General features: G+C 45.7%; 1 protein-coding gene across 1 annotated transcript; it reads right to left on the bottom strand.

Moving 5' to 3' along the window:
* Positions 1 to 7,145: 7,145 nt before the first annotated feature.
* gpr37l1b (G protein-coupled receptor 37 like 1b) lies at positions 7,146 to 10,876 on the bottom strand (the record flags this gene model as incomplete). Its single annotated transcript, XM_080533576.1, has 2 exons — positions 10,388 to 10,876; positions 7,146 to 8,048 (listed from the first exon to the last, which is right to left on the bottom strand). The coding sequence occupies exons 1-2, from the start codon at positions 10,616 to 10,618 to the stop codon at positions 7,146 to 7,148; spliced, it is 1,134 nt and encodes a 377-aa protein (XP_080389702.1). The 5' UTR covers positions 10,619 to 10,876.
* Positions 10,877 to 11,820: the final 944 nt, after the last annotated feature.

Genomic DNA, 11,820 nt, shown 5'->3' with positions numbered 1-11,820 from the left:
CCTGTCAACATCCCCCCCTCTCTGAAGAGTAATCTGCTCTATGCCCTGGAACCTAAGGCAGGAGTGCTGCAGTAGCCCTGTGTACAAGCCTAGACGTTCCTAGTCGCTAGGAAGTCAGGCCCATTCACCACCAGTCTGGTGGCCCACCTCAACACCATTACAACGTTGCTGATCAGCAGCTCTCTCAAAATGTTGGGGGCACACTTTAAATGATAAACGAACACCTTATTCCAAAGCGCTTTGCAATGGCCTCTCATTCACCCTTTCACACATACATTCACACACCAATGGCGGCAAGCTACCATGCAAGGCGCCAGCCCGCTCATTGGGTGCAATTTGGGGTTCAGTGTCTTGCCCAAGGACACCTCGACATGTGGCCAGCCGGGGATCAAACCGCTGAACTGCCAACCTTGCGATCATTAGATGCTCTACCTCCTGAGCCACTGGCACCCCACATTACACAGACACACAGTATCTATGCTAACGCACACATCAATGCGCACCAACAACCATGAAGCCTTCTGCTAAAAAGTCTAGTTATATATCACACCATGGTCATGTGATCGGTTACATCATAAAGATATGTGTCATTTTTGCATGTGACCCCAGCTTGCTGTGTCATGAACAGTAACTTCCTGTGTGATCGCGTGTTACGTCCAAAACCTTCCCCCAGTCCCTGTTCGTTATTGGTGTTGAAAGTTGTGTGGATTTTGTGTGTGTGTGTGGCTTCATTAGGAGAACAGAGGAGGGACTGTTCCTTCAGCAGTCATTAGTGGCTTTAGAGAGGAGTTGGAGGAGTTCTGTCTTCACTGCTAATGAGGATAGCATCTCTCTATCTCTCTCTCACACACACACACACACACACACACGCACACACACTCACACGCTCACTCTCTCTCATATACACACACACACACACACACACACACACACACACACACACATTCACTCAGCAGGATAATCAGACTCTCTACTGATCCACACTGACCTCTGTAACCAATCAGTACTGGTTACCTAACCTTTATTCTCATACTGACCATCCAATCAAGTTTGAGTTTATTACATCCTTTTGAAGTATTGCCGTTACATCACCCTGTCTGTCTGTCTGTCTGTCTGTCTGCTTGTCTGTCTGCTTGTCTGTCTGTCTGTCTGCCTGTTTGTCTGCCTGCCAGCCTGCTGTCATTTTGATTGTTTTGAAATTGCCATTTCCAGTGTTTGGGTTTGAATTTTGGCTTCACCAGACCAAATTAGCATCAGGCATCACCCAAATATGTCATTTTCCTGTACTGTTTATGTAAACCTCTAGCCCTACTCAGAGTGGTGTATTACTGTACTGTTTATGTAAACATCTAGCCCTGCTCAGAGTGGTATATTACTGTACTGTTTATGTAAACATCTAGCCCTGCTCAGAGTGGTGTATTACTGTACTGTTTATGTAAACATCCAGCCCTGCTCAGAGTGGTGTATTACTGTACTGTTTATGTAAACATCCAGCCCTGCTCAGAGTGGTGTATTACTGTACTGTTTATGTAAACATCTAAGGTAGCTGGTATGTTAGAAGAGTGGGGCCAATAAAGCGGTGCATTTCAGAACAACAACTGTCAATGGCACACGGCTCAAACAAACCCAACCAGACTCCACTATAGGCTATATTCTCTTTATTTTGTTGCTACTTTGTTGTGGCAATGGAGGAAGTGGAACATGACGTTTTTGCTATATTTTAGGTCATTAGGCATGTCAAGCAGAAGCAGCATTCAAGGATGGGTAGGAGAAGATTGTGGATCTGACCAAGGATCTCGCTGGGGAAGTTATGTATGAGTATGTTGTGTTGTGAATTGTGGACTGAAGACATCCCAGCCTTTGCCAACTTTGCCTGTTTCGCCCCTGAGCCATTCAACTGGCTATTGTCATTCCACTGACTGTTAAAACAAACCTACTTCAAGGACTGCATTTCCCCTGGAGTGTGTCTCATGGTGACCCTGAGATTCTTGGCTACAGGTGAGAGCTAGGGCCAATATGCTACAGTATATCTGTCCATTAGAGATATTGATTAGTACAAACAATAATTTCCTAGTAATCATTAACTTGTTGTTTGTTTGTTTTTACAGAGGAAACCTTCCAGTCTGTCATACCAAGTTATTATTGGGTGCAATAAAATTATGAAGACTCAATTAGTTCCTTCATGCAAATCTATGGAACAAATTGCCAGGCAACTGTTTTCTTGACTGGGTAGCCAGTCTGAGAAATATTGCTAGTTTAAATTATAATTTTCTAACTGAATAGATTAGATTAGATTAGATTAAACTTTATTGTCATTGCGGATTACAAGTACCAGACAACGAAATGCAGTTTAGCATCTAACCAGAAGTGCAAAAAATTATATAAAAGTGATAGTGATAAGTACAGTATGGCAAGTACGGTAGTTAGAGGTACTGTATATACAAGAGATGGATAGCAGTAAGATATGTAGTTAAGGTAGCTGTACAGTATGCTGCATACAGATGTATAAATTAGAGGCTATATTTTAAAAAAGCGGTATGAACAAATGTGCAAAAATATAGTATATGCAAAGGTAGTATGTGCAAACAGCAGTAGTGCAAAGGGTAATAGATATCGTAATTTCAACTGTGAAACTGAGATTTTCCAAATGTGTGGTAGTTTTATTGTTTTACTTGAGAGCAGCCATGACGTCATGATGTGGTGTTAGCCCCCGCCCACTATAAAAAGAAAATCAATTTAAAAATCTATAGGAATGATACAGTATACAATATCTGGGGCTGTGTTCGGAATGGCATACTAGCATACTACTCATACTAGATATGACATAGATTTGAGTATGCGAGAGCGCTCACACTGTACACTATGCGAAATTTGAGTATGCGAGAAATTGTGTATATATTTAGGGTACATGTGGGGAAACGGTTTATGTCGGCATTTCCCGGGACATGCCAGCATAAACCGTCGACTTGGTACATGCTTTGAGTATGCGATCCATGCATGCTATTCCTACTCAACATCCCCAAAATGCATTGTGCATCTCTTCAGTCTCGTCAAACTGCGTCATACAAACTCGTCATACAGCTGTTGTTTACATTGTCCATAGCCTGGAGACCGAAAGCTCGCAATAAACATCGTTTTTTGCACAGATTTGAGTGTGCAGATGCTGGGTTTTTTGCACTTTATTTGATACTGCAGCACCCCATCTAAATCTGATCACGGATGAGCGGTGGCATTTTCACTATATTGGGAATCTACATGGTGAAATGCATTAGACATGTCTACGTCGTCATGATTACAAAGATGCCACTTGAAATGCATGAAATCCAAGTTTATTTGTGTCCTACACAAGCGTTTGCCTAGTATATGACTGCCTGTTATGTTATGTAGCCCAATCACGAATGATCCCAGTATTGTAGCTTCAGACGGACAAGTTGGTTGTTATTGTGCATGCTGCAGCAAGCCCACGATATGTTATTGCTCATATATGTTTATTTTAATCCTGTTCTTTTACCAACTGCTAAGACAACAATATAGTAAGCTAGTTACTTGAGCTAGCTAAAGATGTTGCCCACCCAAATCATTTTACAACTTGTTTAGCAAGTATGTTACGATGTTTCTGTCGAACTCCGCAGTGAAGGTATCTACGCAACGTAGGGTGCGTTTGTACATTTGTTCTGAGAGCGCGGAGCACACACTGGGTTCAACGTTATAAAGGGACCAGGTAATTTGATTGGACAAGAGGCATTCCATGAGTGCTGATCAGATTTCCAGGGCGAATTTACGAACGCAGCCGTAATGTAGCTAGCGAACAGAAGAGGGGGGGAAACGTCAGAGTCATATCTATAATTTGTTGTTATTGTTATTTTGATAAACTGGACATATTTTGGGAATATATATGGTTACTTTCTCACCTGAAAACATATTAAAACTTCATAAAATGACATGTTAACACTTGTAGAGCCAAAATTACATATTTTAGCCAATGGAGGTTTTAAATGGCCGGTGCGAAATGCATTCTGGGAGGCAGTATGCATACTGCAGTGTAAACGGTCGGCTGGTTTTGGCATACTTATTATGAATTTAGTATGCAGTATATATACTCATTGAGTATGCTAGTATGCAGTATGCTAGTATACCATTCCGAACACCTGCTCATGTTATACTCCAATATGATGCATGCTCTGGGTAGTAAGACTCAATCAAATAAACCAATTATATAATTTGTTTCAACATTTGACATCCCTCCCATTTTAGCCAGCACTAGCAGTGCACTGTGCAAACATTGTCAGCAGCGTAGTTGAAACTGGCCATTCAGAATGTTGAGGTAAAATGAAAAAGGTAAGAAAATTATGTAGCTGAAGATATCTTATTGTTTGAGCTAGCACAGTGTTTTTTGCAAGCTAGAAAAATACCTGTTTGCTAACTTATATTAATAGAGCTGCTAACAATTTTACAAAGCTAGCTTCCAAGTAACTCACCAAAAATGTAATAGCATCTAAGTGCAAACATAAATGCTGCATAAATTCACACGACACACTTAGGCCGCTAACGAATTGGTCAACAGCTAAATTGGGAAAGGCTCACGAGACGAACTGTCAATCAAAAAACGAACTGTTAATCAAATTTATGAGCGTCGTGCCCACACTGCCCAGTCATCCTGGAGTCTGCTGTCTTGAGATTATTATTATTATTATTATTATTATTTTAATGCTGTTAAACAAAAAAGCAAAGGAGACATTTATTTATTTTTGCTTTATTGAGTTGTTTCTGAAAGGTGACATGACTGAGGTGAAAGTGCTCAAGTTAAGTTAGGGCTGAATGATATGGCCAAAATATAGGATTATTCATATCATAGTACTGTCCACATTTTTGGCAGATTTTTTCTTCTTAATACCTTAAAACATTACCACCAAAGATACAGGGGATACCCCCAAGATATATACAATAACTTTTGAGCTCTTTGAGCTGCCAGTGTAAAGAAATAACATACTATGTAGGCTATGTATAGGCTTATGCGCAATGCACTAGGCCTACCTGTTGACATATTTCATCCAGATTTTCTTTTGAAATATAGTGGAGTAAAAGTACATTCTTGAATATATATTAAATGCTCAACATAGCCTACATTATTTTATTATTAAATATTCAAGTAAAGTACAGATAGGCCTACTTCAACTAAGTACAGTAACAAATTACTTACCCTCCACTATGAGTTCCAACACCAGTCTCCCCCTCCTCTGTCAGTTCCAGTCCCAGTCTCCCCCCTCCTCCCCGTCCACTGTGAGGTCCAGCCCCACCCACCCCCCTCCTCCCCTCTGCTCCCCTTCCTCCCCCCTCACTATCCATGGTCTGGACAGTTAAATCCCCTGGTTGCCCCGGGTGACCAGGCAGGGTGAGAACGCTGTGGAAAGCTCGCCCGGCCACACAGTAACCTGGCAACTGAACTGGAGTGTGAGGGCATTGATATGCAGTGTGGCGTTCTTCCCTCCGCTCCGGAGAACAATATGGGCCTTATGAGAACCGCTGCGGAAATCTGCTACCGCTCAGAGAGAGAGAGAGAGGGTAGCCCATTACTGAGCTGGAGACACTCAATAAGCTTGTTAGTGAAGCACAAGCTCACACCAACATCTCTTCAACTGACAGAGCGATCAGATGGCCAGCTCAGTTTCTTTATAAAATGACTTTGATCCACTCTCTGGGATGGTGAAAACAAGTCAAACTTGCACACACTTTATTGCATAAATTAAAGACAACTGCAGCTGGATATACATCTTATCAAGTTTTGTTTTTATTTACAAAATGAAGTCTGGAGACTTTCCACTGTACAGCTCCACACGACTATCTGGTACAAGAACTCAAGCCCTTCGATTTGATTACAATACTAAGTCTCTTGACTTATAAAACTCAAAGACATCATTTGTACAAAACATAGCCTAGCATGGCTAGAGATGGTGCATGATGGGAACATGGGGAGATCTAAGGCACAGTCAGCTGTGTAGGCTAACGTCGAAACTACACCAACACCGAAACGAGATTGTAGCTTCATAGCTCACTTAACACAGTTTTCAGGGTGCTGCACCAAGAGACGAGATGCGCTGCCACAAAGTGTATCTGATGACCAGAAAATCTATGTTACATACAGGGAAGCTATCTGAAAATGATTTCAGATATACTTCATAACTGGAGACTGTATTCTTGAAACCTCAACCACTAGCCTGCAATTTCAATTATTTGAAATTAGTAGCCTATCCCTGCATGACATTGAGAATCTTTTTTTAATACAAGCCTAAAATATGATACCGAACCATTGTGTGCAGGGTGATTTGTGCCATTCCTACTTAATTTTAGGAATTTTTCTTTATTGCATCTACGGCTCTGCAATGCTGTAGAGGAAAATAGACTCGAAGCATAAGGTACACTGCTGTCTTGTAAGTCTCATATATCACTGTGAGATGTTAAACTGCGGCTCATGGTACAGAGACGTTATGGTGCTGGTATAGTTTGGCCGTAACAAGCAAACACACATTGTTTAACAGACATCTGTAAAAGGCTGTGACATCACACATGTTCAACTCAGTTCCCCACGCTGGTGTGCTCTGATGGAACGTTAGTCATAAGATTCTACCGTAATACTCAGGTTATCTTGACCTAATAAAAACATCAGTCAGAGAGGCTCTTCTACAGGGGTTATTACAGCATGGAGCTGGTCACCTCTCCTGGCCTCTAGTCCATCTGGATATCACTTCCTGTACATGAACCAGTTTAACCAGAGACACCAAATCACCACAACACCACCTTACAGCAGCTTAACACTGGGGAGGCTCTGGGAGGGGCCTGAGAGGGGTCTGGGGAGATCTGGGAGGGGTCTGGGAGTTGTCTGGGGATGGCCTAGGAGGGGTCTGGGAGGGGTCTGGGACCTACCTGGAGAATAAACCAGATCAGATCAACATTACAGAGGTGAAGGAGAGAGAGGAGTTTGACAACAGGTGTGTCTGTAAACAAGTCCAATATCTACGCCTCTTGGGCTGTCTAATGATGGGTGAGTTGAGGGGGGAGGGATGAGAGGAGGGATGAGAGGAGGGATGAGAGGAGGAGTTGGGGGGGGAGTCAGGGGTGAGTGGGGGGAGGCGGGGGTGTGGTCCAGTTCAGCTGCCGGTGCTGATTGCCAGGATGGTGGAGCTGTCCTTGGCTTTGTCAAAGAAGATGGAGGATGAGGACATCTCATTGGTGCTCTTCAGCTTGGCCTGGGCGGCGGCGTGGGAGGGGGAGGAGCCAGGGTGGTGGGTGGGGGAGGGGCTGGACTGGTGACACTCCTCGCAGCAGCAGCAGCAGCAGTCCATGAAGGCCTGTCCCAGAGACTTACACAGACACAGCAGCAGCACCGGCGTCACCGACGACTTGAAGAACAACAGGAAGTGGTTGATGAGTGCCAGTAGGGCGGCGGTGTTGGCAGAGATGGGCGTGGCCGTGTAGGCCAGCGCGATGTTCATCACGTTCTCCGGCAGGGCGCAAATGCCGTAGACCACGGCCAGGGCCATGACGGTCACGTTGAGGTGACGCTCCACCTGCTGCCCGTGCTTCTTAGCCGGCGAGGAGGTGGAGCGTCCGTGGTCATGGTCAGCGTCAGCGTCACGGGAGGCGGTGTCTCCTGACACGTTACAGGTGGCGAGCTGGCAGAGCAGCGTGAAGACGACAGGGAGGCAGAAGTAGCAGCCGAAGTACCACCACATCCTGGCGTCATGGTACTGCAGGAGCAAGGTGTAGACGGAATCTGGAATCAGGGTGGAGGAGGGTGCCGAGGACGGGTTGATGGTACAGGAGTCCACCAGGGTGCCGGAGACCGGCGACATGGCCTGGGATAGCTGCCACAGCAGCAGCTCCGGGGAGGCCAGAACCATGGAGATCAACCAGATGACAAGCAGCTTGGCGAAGACGGAGCGGCATCGCTCCACACGACGAGCGATGACGAGCTTTGAGCTGGTGGCCGCAACGAAACGGTCGATGCCCAGAGCGCACAGGCTGAAGGACGTGATCCCTAGAGATGTCACCTGGAGGGGGGGAGGGGGGGATCTGGTTATGACAGGTTTTCAATGTTGTCATACATTGCTATCACAATTCTATATTCCAATTAGAGACTGATACATTTCCAGACCATGAAGCCACCTGCCCTGGGTTCAAACAATGGAATAAAAAGAAAAGAGAAAACCCTTCCCACCTGATGCTCCAGGCAGGCTCAAGCAAATGCTCAAAGTATTTGAAAGGACTTAAAATATATTAGACCCAGGTCTGGAAGCTTCACTGTAGTAACCTTGTACCCAGGCTACAGCACCTATAAGACTGGAATAACAAAGGAATGTACATTGAGTTTTGCCTGTGGAATGTACATTAAGTTGTATCAATAATCTAATGTTTAATTTCACTTCATTATGAATTGTTCAGGTTCAGTCTCTGCTGTCATCCATCCTAAATGAGCGGTTCGAAAAATGTGAAACGATTTTAATCAGAAAGCAGTCACGTTGTTTTTGTTTACCCTCGTTCAGAGCAAGGGAGAGAGAGAGATCACTGGAAAAATACTGCCCTTCACCTGATGTTCTTTTAACATAATATAATTATAGCCTACGTGGGGTATGACAACCATATACCATACGTAGTATACCTACTATAGTATAATAGTATCTATACAGCTTTTAATTTGAAATAGATAGCAGAAGTTGTGTTAAAAAAAAGACATATTTACAGATATAGACATTGAAACAAGTGTATGTTGCTAGTATGATGTCAATATGAAAAAATGTATCATTTTCACATACGCGCCACACAGAAAAAATAGACTAGACTCCGACTCTCTAGATGGCGTGCCGCTACAGCCAGTGTGAGACGCGCAGCTCAAGCTTGGGGGCGGCTGTGGCTCAGGGGGTAGAGCCAGCGTCTAATAATCGCAAGGTTAGCGGTTCAAACCCCGGCTGGCGACTTGTCGAGGTGTCCTTGGGCAAGACACTAAACCCCAAATTGCTCCCAATGAGCGGTTCGGCGCAACATTGTCCTTGGGCAAGACACTGAACCCCAAATTGCTCCCAATGAGCAGGTCGGCGCCTTGCATGGTAGCTTGCGGCCATCGGTGTGTGAATGGGTGTGTGAATGGGTGGGTGAATGGATGAATGAGAGGCCATTGTAAAGCACTTTGGAATAAGGCTTTATATAAGTCAGTCCATCAAGCGGGCTGTGTGGCTGCTCTAACCTGTTAACATGGGCACCGAAATGAAATGCACAGGCGCTGCTGAGGTAGCGGTATCCAGTGTGTCCCAGACTTTAGTGGGAGTTCATTAACTGAGTAAAGTATTTGTTATTATTTGATTTCAGTTAATCACACGACTGAGAGGTAGCTCCAAGTAACGTGTGGTGTGTAAGCACTGGGTCAACATTGCCGGTCTCAAGCATCCTGGTTTTTCTATTGTAAACAAGGGCCAAGTTTGAAGGGTAGGTCCACCAGACCTTCAAAGCTTGGGTGTCTGGGAAGGAGATGAACACTGCAGCTGAACAACCATCTCTCAGATCACACAGAGAGAAGATTCTCAGTTATAACAGTTTCAATATGTGACACGGTCTGGTGAAAACATCTGCACGTCGACCAATGACCAATGTCATGTATGTGTGTTTTTCTTTTCTGTTTTCATATTACAAAAGTAATATAAGTGTAAAAAAGAAGAGCCCACTCAATGTAACAAACAACAGTTTTAGGATCACTAAATAATTTGTGAATTGGATTCACAGTATTGTCTGCCGTCCTGCTTCATAGGCTACTGGGTAAGTGATACATGGCTTGTAAACAAACTTATGTTTTAGGACGTGTTCAAAAGCACCTTTTCCACCAGACCCTGTCACATAATATTATGGTCTTTCTCTAACATGTGACATCAAGGGGAGAAGGAAGCTGTTCTTCTACAGATTAGAAGAGTCTGGATTGGGATGTAAGACTGTGAGATGATGAAAAATGTCACCAAGATCTCATCTTTTGAGCTTTCCTTTACTGGTGGGATTTGCAACTCAACCAAAAATAAATATGTAACACTAATGCAATATATGAGAGCCAACAGATGTTTGTTTTAGACAAGTAGTTCAGCTTGTAACACATTAACCTCATTTAGTTCTCTTCATATGAACCAATTACTAAAGCTGTTCATTATTACCATACTAGGCCTGTGATTCACCATAGGGCAAGGAGAGGGTGTGTGTGTGCGTGTGTGTGTGTGTGTGTGTATATATGTGAGTGAGTGCGTGTGTCTGTATGTGTGTGTTTGCGTGTGTGTGTGTTTTTTGTGTGTGTGTATGTCTGTATGTGGGTATTTGCATGCGTGTGTGTGAGTGTGTGACTACGAAACACACCCACCTCCATATAAGGCACCATCCTGCAGGAGATGTCCCCCAGCAGCCTCTTATTGGTCAGCTCGTTGAAGACTACCACGGGTAGGCAGAAACACAGGACCAGGAAGTCCCAGAAGGCCACTGAGGCCAGGATGTAGTTCCAGGCACTCCTCATGTAGTAGTTCTGCCAGACGATGCACATGACGGCCAGGTTCCCCACCACGCCCACCGCAAACACCACCAGGGAGAGGAACATCACCCCGTAGGCACTGTACGAACTGTCTGTCACGGGGTACAGGGGGTTGTGGATGCGGGTCACACCCCTCTCTGTGGTGCTGCTGCTAGAGTTCCCCTGGTCACCCTGGTTCCCCTGATCCCCAGCCTCCAGGGCCAGGGTAGCATTGGAGAGCTGGGTGGCGGTGGGCGTGGGGGAGAAGTCGTTCTCGTAGGAGTGAGAGAAGGTGGACTGTTGTTCCCCGGTGTCCTCTTCCTCTGCACCCCGCGGTGCTCTCCGGTGCTGCCGCTCCAAGTCCAGAACCGACTCCTCCTCCTCCTCCGCGGAATTGAACCCCTGACTCTGAATCACTTGGATGCTCAGGTCCAACGGAGCCGCACCCTTCGCCTGGGGTCGCTCCATTTCTCCTGTCTGCTTCTCCCTCTGAACCCCGGCGGGCTGGGGCACAGTCTTGGCACCACAGCCACACACAGCCAATAACATTAACAGGGATAAGGACGGCAGCAGCATCTTGACTATCATCTCAAAGTAGCTTTTCTTAAAGTTCCCAAACGTCCCGGCTGGTATCAATGATCAAACGTCCCAGCTGCACAGGAGAAGGTGCAGATCACTGTGGAAGGTAAAGCTGAGGCCCGTTAGAACAAGATCATCTAGGATAGGAGGCAGCCTGTCTGTCGGGGGGCGCTGGCTGTGGCTGTATCTGGGGAGACCAGGGTCTCTCTTGTGTGTCCTGAAGCTGCTGTAAGGACCTATCTCTGTCTGTGACCTGTAGCTGTATCTGGGGAGACCCGAGTCTCTCTGTGTCGTGAAGCTGCTGGACCTTCGTCTCTCTCTCTCTCTCTGTGTGTGTCTGAGGCTGCGGTCCCGTAGGGGCGTCTGTGCCGTGGGGGCGTCTGTGCCTTGGGGGCGTCTGTGCCATGGGGGCTTCTGGGAGGTGCTGCTGCTGCCACTGCTGGCCCGGCCCCCATCAGCTCACAGCCTCAGACATGGCTGGCTGGAGCCTTTGTAAGCAGAGACAACAGAACAGGACAGAACAGACCGAGCCTGTGTGTTTCTCTCCGGGGGCCCCCTGAAAACAGCACAGCACTACTGCCCCCTGCTGGCCCCGGGGTGTGGGAACTAAAAACAGCATGGTTCAGTTTATGGACTCTTGGTTGGTTTAAATACAAGCCCTTGTGGGGTTGTAAAACCAGAGGAGTGATGGGTAGATACTATAGACTAGT

Source organism: Nansenia antarctica (assembly GCF_963989245.1).
Source record: "Nansenia antarctica genome assembly, chromosome: 6".
Taxonomy (NCBI): Eukaryota; Metazoa; Chordata; class Actinopteri; order Argentiniformes; family Microstomatidae; genus Nansenia; species Nansenia antarctica.
The sequence above is the reverse complement of the archived record's forward strand: the minus strand, read 5'-3'. Positions and strand labels throughout refer to the sequence as shown.